The sequence below is a fragment of the Xenopus laevis genome, chromosome 1S, assembly GCF_017654675.1.
Source record: "Xenopus laevis strain J_2021 chromosome 1S, Xenopus_laevis_v10.1, whole genome shotgun sequence".
NCBI classification, from domain to species: domain Eukaryota; kingdom Metazoa; phylum Chordata; class Amphibia; order Anura; family Pipidae; genus Xenopus; species Xenopus laevis.
The window spans coordinates 150,184,842-150,196,993 of NC_054372.1; the positions used below are offsets into that span (position 1 = coordinate 150,184,842).

The 12,152-nt window shown below is 38.5% G+C and overlaps 1 protein-coding gene across 1 annotated transcript in view; it reads left to right on the forward strand.

Annotated features, from left to right (window-relative positions):
* The window catches only part of vps33a.S (VPS33A, CORVET/HOPS core subunit S homeolog), a 15,188-nt gene extending 3,360 nt beyond the window's left edge, over positions 1 to 11,828 (forward strand). The window contains exons 5-13 of the mRNA XM_018242554.2: positions 405 to 521; positions 1,125 to 1,299; positions 1,890 to 2,083; positions 5,519 to 5,645; positions 7,805 to 7,872; positions 8,602 to 8,739; positions 9,002 to 9,139; positions 10,040 to 10,208; positions 10,619 to 11,828. Coding sequence (XP_018098043.1) covers positions 405 to 521; positions 1,125 to 1,299; positions 1,890 to 2,083; positions 5,519 to 5,645; positions 7,805 to 7,872; positions 8,602 to 8,739; positions 9,002 to 9,139; positions 10,040 to 10,208; positions 10,619 to 10,812 — 1,320 coding nt within the window. The 3' untranslated portion in view covers positions 10,813 to 11,828. The remainder of the gene's footprint in view (positions 1 to 404; positions 522 to 1,124; positions 1,300 to 1,889; positions 2,084 to 5,518; positions 5,646 to 7,804; positions 7,873 to 8,601; positions 8,740 to 9,001; positions 9,140 to 10,039; positions 10,209 to 10,618) is intronic.
* Positions 11,829 to 12,152: the final 324 nt, after the last annotated feature.

Consider the following 12,152-nt stretch of genomic DNA (forward strand, 5'->3'; position numbering starts at 1 on the left):
GCACCCCTTTGTGTGTATAAATACTTATAGTGTAACATCAAGACATTACATTGTTATATTATGGGTTTTTTGACAATCAAGGGGGCAGGGAGAATTTACAGATTATTCAGATTTCTAATGCTGTTCAAAGTCACAAAGATTTTCCGGCATTCTTGGGGTATACATTGAGGCTGTGCTCAGTTTGCAAGGCCAGATACAAAAGTACGTGAGCTTTATATATTGTCTGTGAAATTTTATTTGAATACCGTTGCTGCTAGGGGAAACAGAATCATTTGTGGATTTTGGAAAGGCATTTTGTGTGACATATGTACACAACCCATCTATCTTGGTGTAGTAGCTATCCTCTATCAAATAATCCATAATCTATCAATATAATTATGACCCATGTTTGATGTATCCAACAGGAATGCTGCTTAGAGAATGATCAGACAAATCTTTACCAAGCTGCTAAAGGGCTAACCACCTTGCAGTCGTTATACGGAACAATACCTCAGATTTGTGGAAAAGGCGAATGTGCAAGGGTAAGATTGATTTATCCATCTGTACAATATGCATGAAAAATGTATACACCATTAAAGGTTTTTTTGTTTTTGTTTTTTTTTAAACCATTTTTTAAGTTGTCTAATGAAGACTTTAAGAAATTATGTTGCACTAATATGTATGTTCAGGGCTTTCCCTGTTTTCTGGTGAAAAACCCTGCTGTATCAATGGGACAACGTGTGACTAGACTGATTGTTTATGCACATCTTGAAAAGCATATGTGAAAAAAAGGGAAAGGAGCAGGGAGTAGTCAAGAATTTTGAAAGGAAAAATAACAGTGATGAAAAGGAGAAGATGCATTTTGATTTCTGAGATGGCATTGCCTCTTTGCACCAAACTGTCAGACAGTGTCATGTGTGATTGTCTTTCTTTAATGTCTTTTATGGATTTCTGTATAGTCCCTGCCTGACAGTACCAGAATCTGCTATGCAGCGTGTTTCTAGGTAATGGCTGGAATCTCTTTGATTAGCTCTAAAAATAAGAGTAAAAAACTTGTACACTCTGATCATACAATCACAGACACTTAACTGAGAAACAAATAGCCCATTGGATAAAAAAGTTAAATTAATATTCTGTCCTTGTAGCATGTGGCAAACATGATGATCAGGATGAAGAGAGAGCTAGGGGGAAGTCAGAGCCAGATAACCCCCGTGTTTGACACTCTTCTACTGCTGGATCGGAATGTGGACCTGCTTACACCTCTAGCCACGCAGCTGACTTATGAAGGCCTCATCGATGAAGTCTATGGAGTACAGAATAGTATGTCACCCTCTGCCATTATTAATTTTACTCGTTTGCAGTCATGAAAATAATTACATCACTATATAACATAAAGACAGGCCTGGGTCATAAGGCATGGACACTCAAGGCAAACCCCCTTCATTCAGGAATTAAATCAAGCATTGATGACCATCAGTATGCCAGAAGTTTCTGAACTGTTGTGTAAATAAAGGATTGTTGATCATAGTCCTGTAATATCTGTCATTTAGGCTGTCCCCAACTACCATGTCCTGATTGTTATCTTGGCTCCCAGAAAAGGTTTTCATCTTGCAAACCATTTTCTTTCAGCATGTAGCTATCCAGTAAAATAAGACTAGAGGGATAAAAAATACTTGTATGACGTGGTATGAAATTTATCAAACATCAAAAACTTGCATTGTAATTTGATGAGAAGGGTGTATAGTTGCTATTGAAATTATAGGTGAGGGCAAATCAGCACTAATAATTACACTTTGTGCAACACTGAATTGCCCCAAGTTTTAAAGGTTATTAACTTCATTTTGTTGCTGCTTTTTAAAGATGTGTGGAATTTGCAGATGATGATGCTAAATTCTGTTTGTGTTTAACAGGTCATGTAAAGCTACCTCCAGAAAAGTTTGCCCCTAAAAAGCAGGAAGAAGGTGGAAAGGATCTTCCAACTGAACCAAAGAAACTGCTGCTAAACTCTGCAGAAGAGCTATACGCTGAGATCCGAGATAAAAACTTCAATGCTGTGGGCTCAGTGCTGAGCAAGAAGGCAAAAATCATATCTGCTGCGTTTGAGGTGAGAGAACAGCAGAGATCTATCCTTTTCTAAGGCCACACTAGGCGATAGCGCCGCGATTTGACTCGCGGCGACTTTTCGCCGCGACTTTTAAGTCGCAATCGATGGGGAAACTTTTGCGCTGGCGTCTATGGGGAATCGCGAAAAATCGCCAGCGTAAAAACACACGCAGCGATCTTTTCTCTACTGTCGCTCGAAATTGCCTCGCTATGCGATTTCGAGCGACAATAGAAAAAAGATCGCCGCGTGTGTTTTTACGCTGGCGATTTTTCGCGATTCCCCATAGACGCCAGCGCAAAAGTTTCCCCAGCGATTGCGGCTTAAAAGTCGCGGCGAAAAGTCGCCGCGAGTCAAATCGCGGCGCTATCGCCTAGTGTGGCCTTAGCCTAACGTACCGTTCAGGATAACCTTTTTTCTCTGTGACTGTACATTTTGTTAAAAGGTGCGTGAATCTATCTGAAGCTCTGCAGTTTGTGCCCTGTAGCTCTTCAAATTAGGCATCCCATGATCAAGTACAGATAACAAAGTTCTCTGCAATGATAATAATTCCAAATAATCCCAAAAGCACACAAGTACAAAATAAAAGATACAAATAGCAATAAAATACTGCCCCTTGTGTCCAAAGCAAACCTATAAAATTCTGATGGAAGAAATTTTTTCCTGACAAATGAGGGCAAGGATTACAAATTGGCAATTTCTGATCACTCAATGCCCATTTAGGTCAAAAGCATTCAGGGGGAGGAGTGGGTATATCACAGACCTTTATATTTCTAAACAACACCTTCCTCCTGGCATATGTTCCATAACGCTTAAAAGGACACATGCTTTTGTTACCTTAAGTCCATAGGAGATACCATTACAATTTTGTTTTGCCTTGGTCATTTACCCTTAAATTTATTAACCAATGCAGACCAGAAACTAAATCCCACCACAGGCATTAAGTCATTAAAATGTGAGGAATAACAACTTACTGCTGCAAACAATTTATAATTGTCTCTCGTCTGTTTTAGCTAACCGTAATAAAACATTATAGAGATCTGCTGCAAATGGGGTATCCTGCATTATGCATTAATAAACTGCTTGGCACACTCAGTGTGATTATTGACTTTCTCCACTACTTTGTATTTAGGTGCAACCTAAACCTAAACACAAATCTATCTATAATGCATTCTGCTTGTTACTGATATGCCCCAAGCAACAGTGCTTCCGCTTAAAGTTTAATTGAATTAGTTTCTTTCTAAATATCCTGAGAACTGATAACCATTTGCTGCACTTTATCAGTGAGATATTAAATGACAAGCCAAGACTAAATATTAAACAGTAACGAGGGGCTTAGCTGCCTTAGGCGGTAATGAGATTAGAGTTAAGAACTCAAAATCATTCTCACTTTCATGCTTAGACATGCCTGTTCCTCTCAAAAAAGACTTTAAACCCTGTTAAGAAAATAATGCATGGTTGTATGTATGCAGATTAATGGATTACCTTGTGGGTTTGCCTCTAATTTTTATTTAACGGTTTCATTGCCAGAGGTGTTATAGACCAACAATTACAGGACATCTACTCTATTCAAACTACTGTGTTATCTCAAAGACGGAAGGGGTTATTAAAGGGCCTGGTAACCTTCCAAACACTTTTTTCAGTTCAGTTGTTTTCAGATTGTTCCTCGGAAATAAAGACTTTTTTTTAAATTACTTTCCATTATTAATTTTTTACTCTTTTTCCAAAATCTAAGTTTAAAGTTTAATGTTCCTGTCTCTGGTGATTGAGTCAGCTCAATAATGCAGGCGCAACATTTAGTTGATACGTTTCTCAGCAGCGTCTTAGTATTATCAACTATTGTATCAATTCTAACAGCTGCCTGTAATGAAACCCAAGGATTCTGCTCAGCAGGGACAAAGATAAAAAAATGTATCAACTAAATGTATCAATTTCGAACAATTTACAGAGTCAGTGACCCCCCCTCCCAGAGCTACTTTAGAAGGTGAAAAATTACACTTTACGCTTCAATATTAGAAAAACGGTGACACATAGAAAATAGAAAGTAATTGGAAAAAGTCATTATTTCTGGTGAGCTATCTGAAAACAACTATGTTGAAGGTGAACTACCCCTTTGATGCAGTTTTTAAATGAGACTTTTAATATATACAGTCATTATATAGTTGTCAAGTGTAATAGCACAGTAACTACATACTCAGGGGCTTTCATATATGTGTTGCTTTGGGTGGTGATCTAGCTGTAGGCAGACATGAGTGACTATTGGCTGATACTTCTTTAGTGTTTTATACTGCAAAGTGTGCAAGTGGTAGCACATATGACAGTGTAACTGCATTTAATTGCCAGTTGGAAGGCTGCCCTCTAAAACAAATTGAGTTATAATGTACAACTTAAAAGAGAACTAAAGCTAACTAAAGAAGTTTGCTAGAAATGTTGTATATTACGTTTTGGGCTTCTGTACCAGCCCAAGGCAACCACAGCCCTTTAGCGGTGAAGATCTGTGTCTCCAAAATGCCCCAGTAGCTCCCCATCTTCTTTTCTGCTGATTCACTGCACATGCTCTGTGCTGCTGTCAGTTACTGAGCTTAGGGACAGACTCACAATATACAGTACACATAGAATATGTGTCACAATATTAGGCTGATCAGTAATTTATACAGATAATTACTACAAGTCAGCTCAGAAACCAGTTCAACTAGCATCAGAATTTAATAATCAGCCTTGTAGCATCAACTTATATTTCTGCTTGTAAATTTGTGACAACACCTAAGCGTAACTTCTCAAAAGCTGCTCAGAGCCCACTGAGCATGTGTGTAGCAGACACTTTCCAAGATAGTGACCGCTTGTGACACGTTTGAAGTCCTGGATCGTTGCTGATATTGAGATGCTGAAACTTTAAACTGGTGCAATAAGTTTAATATTTAAAATATGGCAGTTTTAAACATATTAATTTTCAGCGTATACTTCTCTTTTAAGGTATCTCAGTTTAAGACCCAGTGAAGCCTACTCAAAATACTAGTGAGTAGTGTTAAAGGCAAAGTTCTCCTTAAAATTAGCTATTGGTATGATGTAGCCTGTGAAATGTTCAAGCCATTTGTAGCAGGTTTCATTTTTTTACATAGGATTTGAACTTATTTGGCGGCTATGGTCATGGTCACAGGTCTGAGAGGCCAGAGAGTGGCTTCAATAACAGCCTGTAAAATGAACAGTCTTTCTCCAGTAAAAGATTAATGATTTTAGTAAATAACAATCAGAAAGCACATAAAATTCCAGGTTGGAAGATCTTTCTGCAGGTTACTTTAGGGGTGGTGTAGTAACATAGGTATTGCTAGATTTGGGACATTCGGCTATAGTAGTCATTAAGCAGTTGCATGTTATTGGACTAATGCATTTAAAATACAGTAGATATTATATTGGATGTTTTTTCCCCTCCATACAAAGGGAAGGCATAATGCAAAAACAGTGGGAGAGATCAAGCAGTTTGTTTCGCAGTTACCCCACATTCAAGCTGAGAAAGCTTCTTTAGCCAACCACACATCTATTGCTGAACTCATTAAAGATATCACAAGTAAGTCTTGCAATTTACAAGAAGTGAGATGTTGTTCATTGTAATTCTCTTCTCTGGTTTCTGTACCTGCAGTAGCTTTAACCTACTCTGTACTGCCCTGAGCCAGATGAGTGGCTGCAGAGATTGCCTCATATGATCAGGAATCTGCAGTTTCTGATGTGAAATTCACCCTATGTAATTTGACAGAGTTGCTGTAAAATGTAGTACATTTAGACATCTCTGCCAGTGTAATAATACCTCTAGCAGGGCCGCCATCATGGGGGACAGGGGGTACAGCTGTATTGGGCCTGCATGGGTTAGGGAATCAAGGGGGGCCTGGCCGTACTGCACTTACTTGGATAGCTGCCCCCTGCTGTCATTGAGCTGCAGACTTTGGAAGGGAGAGCTTGTGGGAGCGCCAGTCCCTACATCTTTCTTACTGTGATTCACCAATGAAGTGTAAGTCCCAGTAAAGCTGCATGAGAATTGGATGGGTGAAGTTTGAACCTCCCCTCCAGTTTATCCAATCCCCATGAGGCTTTACCAGGACTTACACTTCATTGGCGAATCAAATCACAGGAAACTGAAGATACAGGCACCTGAGCTCCCTGGCCAGAAGTAAGTGTAGTTTTTTTTATAACTTGTAGGGGGGTACTTGCCACTAATGTTTTTTATAACTTGTAGGGGGTCTGTGGACACCAATGTTTTGTTTTCTTCTTTAACTTGTAGGGGGCCCTGAGCACCAAAACTTGTAGGGGAACTTGTTTTAGTGCTTGTGTGGCCTTCATACTGATGGGTGTGGGAAGGGTGGTAACTGGGGCCCAGAAAATGTTGTTGTGCATAGGCCACTGATTTCTGATGGCAGTCCTGACCTCTAGAGCAGTTCTTCCCAAACTGTGGGCTGATACAGTTGATGGGGGGGGGGTAGGGTAAGTGCTAATTAACAGTTTTTGATATCTGCTGAATTATAGCATTTTTTACTGATCTGACCATATTTTCTTATCTGTAACCGTGTTACAAGCCAAGGGGGCACCAGCCATAGAGAACATCTTAAGTAGAGAGACATAAGGGACACCAGTCTATTTTTCTGACATATAGGCTGTAGAGCAAGCCCCGGGTAGCCTTACTACATTTTATAGATCCTGTACAGTTGTGTCTAGATGCCCCCCATAGTATATAAATACTTTCTTTTGGTCCCTGTTTGGTAGAAGGGAAAGAGTTTCAAAAGTCTGGCGTAGCAAAGGCTAAAGAACGAAATATATTGATATAGAGTCAGGGCCTCCAAATTTTTCAAGTAAGCCACATTCAAATGTAAAAAAATTTGAAGAGAAAAATAAACCTGCAAAAAGTTCCAGGGGTGCCAAATGTGGGTTGTGACTGGCTATTGGTAGTTCCTATGTGGACTGGCAGCCTACAGAAAGCTCTGTTTGGCAGTACACATGGTGTGGCGGGCATCCTGCGGAATGAGGGGAGGATTTTCAGGTGCTGGTAAAGCAGCGGGCTGGGTTGCGGGTCTCATCTAAATTTCTTATTTTCTGTAATGTTGTCTATATTTTACTACTTTTAAAGTTTTACAAAACTTGTTTCTGTCCCGCCCACTTTTGATGTCACTTCCCGTTTGCCGCACCATCACTTCCTGTTTGATGATGATCAGCGGGTTGCGGATAAGGCAGTTTGGTGACGGGGTTGGGTGGCGGATCAAAGTGGGTAAATATGCGGTTCGGGTTGGGTCCGGGTCTTAGAAATTAGTTCCGCTTAGGACCATTGGTTGTTAACCAGTATGGGCATTACAAGTTCTAGAACTCTCATTGCTGTTCTTATAGAAGACGCATTGCCTGTAAGAAATGGCACTAGTCTGTTCAGTAAATAATTAACCTGAGTTAAATATGTCAAACTTTGAAAGGGAATACCCTTCTTCCACAGAGTAGCCAGAAGTAGTAATGGGTGAATCTGACCCGTTTTGCCATGGTGAAAATTTGTGAAAAGGACATTGAAGTCAATGGGCGTTTTTTGTGCAACATTTTTAAAAGCGCGCAACATTTTTTTAACTACCGGTATAAAGTTTAACTAGGGCACCGATGTAGTGATAATGTTTCATTACTCTGATTCTTCAGCACCATAACAGTCTGTTAAGGCATTCAGCTTTTCATTCTTGTTCTTATTGTACCTTTGTGTTTTAGCTTCAGAAGCTTTCTTTGATAATTTAACAGTGGAACAAGAATTTATGTCTGGGTTTGACACCGATAAGGTTAGTTTCTTCTATGTTCTTCCTACTTAAGTGTCTTTATAGTGTCATTTTAATTATACAATTGCAAATAGCATGACCAACATTCCTGCTATGCTGTGCCCTTAGAAAATGGCATCAGTATATATTGATAACTTTTGTTGGAAATGAAAACCTATTCTGCATTTACATTACATAAAATACTTGTCATAACCCCTATTAGATTAAAGGGGAAGTTTTGCTAGTTTTCATTATATAAACATGTAATTTTGTTTAATAAGTAAGATTCACTAATCATGTGGATGCAGAGTAAGTCCAGTGGCGTCTGTGAAGCATACCTTGACATGATGTGTGCAGGCTTCTTTTATCATTTATTTGCATATTATTACTGATTAATGCTGAAAATGAACACGGAAAAATAAGACAGGACATACACAGTAGCACTTACTCTGCACTGCAATGGTGTACGTGCTTACTACGCACACACACACGAAAAATGACCATAAATAAAAATTGTTATATAAGGTCCATCAAGTGGTTGAGGGGAAGGGTGGTTCACCAAGTATTCCAATCCAGTTTGGACCTAAAGGTGGTGATTTACTGCTTGTTGGCCACATGGATTAAGTTGTGAGTCTCCAGCTGTTTTTGCCTGTGTATTGTCGATTTTGTACTGAGGATTCTAATCGGCATGTGCCCATACTTTAGATTAGAGTCAAATAAGCGTTAACCCTTTGAAATCTATCTTTACCATAGGTAAATCCTTATATCGAGGATTGTATATCTAAGAAAGATCCTATTATAAAGATTCTGCGCTTGGTCTGTCTTCAGTCTCTATGCAACACTGGGCTAAAGCAAAAGGTTCTTGACTATTATAAGAGGGAGATTCTGCAGGTAAGTGATTGGCTAGAGTCACTGTGTCATTTACATTATTAAATTGCTATCTATTCATTCTACATTTTTTTATTACCAAGTACTAAAAATTATTTCTGTATCCTGAATTAATTTTGTGTATTCTCTAGTCACACTGTGTCAGACATTACCCTCCACTGCTGCAATTGTACTGTATAAATTAGTTCTTCACTGGAAAAATTCTTTGGTTGTTTTTGTTAAAGTTGTATTACACAAGTTCATAGGTATTTTTTTTATCCTGCAGACGTATGGGTATGAGCACATATTAACTTTGCACAATCTGGAGAAGGCAGGATTATTAAAACTTCAGACCAGCAGCAGAAACAATTACCCAACTATAAGGAAGACCCTTCGCCTTTGGATGGATGATGTAAATGAACAGGTAAATTGATCACTAGCACAATTACTGCTGTTGTCCACTACTTAAAGGAGAACTAAATTCTAAAAATGAATATGGCTAAAAATGCCATATTTTATATACTGAACTTATTGCACCAGCTTAAAGTTTCAGCATCGCAATAGCATCAATGATCCAGGACTTCAAACTTGTCACAGGGGGTCACCATCTTGGAAAGTGTCTGTGACTCACATGCTCAGTGGGCTCTGAGCAGCTGTTGAGAAGCTAAGTTTAGGGGTTGTCACAAATTATCAAGCAGAAAATGAGGTTGGCCTGTAATATAAGCTGATGCTACAAGGTTGATTATTATATTCTGATGCTAGTTGTACTGGTTCCTGTGCTGCCATGTAGTAATTATCTGGTTTAATTACTACAATTATATTGTGACATTTATATTCTGTATGGGCTGTATATTGTGAGTGAGTTGCTAAGCTCTGTAAGTTACAGCAACACAGAGCATGTGCAGCGAATCAGTAGAAAAGAAGATGGGTTGCTACTGGGGCATCTTTGGAGACACAGATCTTCCTTGCTAAAGGGCTGTGGTTGCATTGGGTTGGTACAGAAGCCCAAAACATAATGTACAACATTTCTAGCCTCATTCTTTTGTTAAGCTTTACTTCTCCTTTAAATGTCTTAATGAGGTCATAAATCTTCTATAAAAGTGTTGCTGAATTAAGTGTTACCCAGGGATTCATACCAAGCCTGGGAGTTGGCTGTACAAACCAAGCATCAAGTTAGAGATATTCTATGCATTTATTATTTAATTATTCTTCATTGTAAGGAGAAATATCTTTGTAATAATAATGGAGACACACCTTTTTGTTTATTATAACATTGCAGTGCAGAGACAGGGCATAAAAATTACTTTTTTTTTTCTCTTTCCAGAATCCCAATGACATATCCTATGTATACAGTGGTTATGCTCCCCTGAGTGTGCGTTTGTGCCAGATTCTGGTGCGCCCTGGATGGAGAAGCATTGAAGAAGTACTAAAAATCCTCCCAGGGCCCCAGTTTGAAGAACGTCAGTCCCTACCTCCTGGCCTTCTTAAGAAAAGTGAGTGCTTAATCTAAAGACATTTATCTTGCTGAGTATTGTGTGCATGTCCTACACAGCCATATGGAAGGCTGTGTACATAAAATAGTATATAAAATATCAACTGAAGGTACTTTACACGTCTTTACCTGTTGAAATACATTGCTGTTGTATGAATAATAAGCTTATGAAGTGTTCACTGATGCAATATATATGTTTCATGACTTTCCAGTTATTAAAACTCTATTTATTTTACAAACAAAGCAAATTAATTATGTGAGCGGCTATAAATACAGCACGATAAACTAAAGGTATACAGTTTATAACTTATTCTGAACAGTCATACGATGACATGTTTATTAGCTCAGTATCTAAAGCTTTGTTCAAAAAGTACTTTGTGCACAACTAACTTCTACCTTTAATTATTACAGGGCAGCAGGGCGAGAACAAGGTGATTCTGGTCTTCTTCCTGGGAGGGGTCACATTCGCAGAAATTGCAGCTTTGCGCTTCCTGTCTCAGATGGAGGATGGAGGAACAGAATATATCATTGCTACTACTAAACTGATCAATGGCACAACTTGGATTAAATCCTTGATGGAGAAGCTTGAGCCTCCCCCATTTTGAAGACACAGCTCATGCTAGGAAGTCATGTTGTTACCTGATGGTACCTGCAGAAGACAAGTAATCCCTATTTATTGCTAGTTTCTTGGGTAAACTGCTCGTCAACAATAATGACATGATAAACTTTCAGTACAATAGGTATGCAAGGTGCCCTGTACAGTTTGGTAAAACTGTATGAGTGTATGGACAACAAAGCCTATGTTGCTACCAACATCAGTGCCTAATATATATAAATATAAGGTCTCATTTAGTCCTTAAATATTTGTCACAGTATTTGTGTGTGGATACTGTATGTACATCATTTTTCCTGGAAGAAAAATTTCACTTCACCTTTTTTGTATTGGTAAAAGACATAAGTGTTTTCCTCTTTGCATAGTTCTTTGGAAGGCCATGACTGTATTAGTCTTGGGGGGTTTATTTATTAAAGTCCGATTTTTTTTTTTTTTCTGGTCAGACTTTTAAAGGGAAAAACACCATTATTTTTTTTTGTAAAAATACGTACATTTTTTTTGATTTATTAAACCCAGATGGTGTTAAAAGTCTAATTAAAAAAGTACTCCAACTCAGACCTGCCAAGTTCATGTAGAGGTCAATGGCAGACGTCCCGTTGACATCCTGTTCTGTGCTGGGATTTTGTGGTTTTCAGGCATCAAATATGAAAAACGCTGAGGTTTCGGGCATCAGATCCAAAAAGATTCTTACATTTCACATTTTTGTCTCGTTTTTTTCCCACTCAAGACATTTTCTGAAAAATGTATTGATAAATGGGGGGAGAGTCAGAAAACAGTGAGAACTTTTCAGATTTTGAGAAATAACCCCCATAATGTAAATAAATCTATTATCTTGTTCAATAATCACTTGGTATATTATTAGAACGGTTAATCAGTCCTTCTGTCCTCCTTAGTTTTGTACCATTTGTCAGTTCCCACTGACCAAAATCTGCAGCCTGCTCAGTAGTACAAAGAACCCATATTGTTTTTTTTTTGTATTATGCCATTAAAGCAAACCATTCAAATGTCCATTCTTCTGTATCTTTAAGATGTTTTGCATTTTATGTAAGAATTCTGCAGTTACATATGTCCTGTGTGCATGTTTGTGAATGGTTTACATTTTGAGTTGTCTGTGTGATCCAGCTATGAAGTACAGGTACACAACCATCTAGATGTTACACGTGCTCTGCACACAACTGCCTTTCTTGTGATTTAGCTATGCTATGCTTTTGCTGTCACACAGTCACAGAGATGTTATGCATTCAGAAACTTGTGTATTCATTCATGTGTACACAACTAAAACCCTTGGCCCAGTGCTTGAATTATGGTGAAAAAAGTGAAGACATACTATGT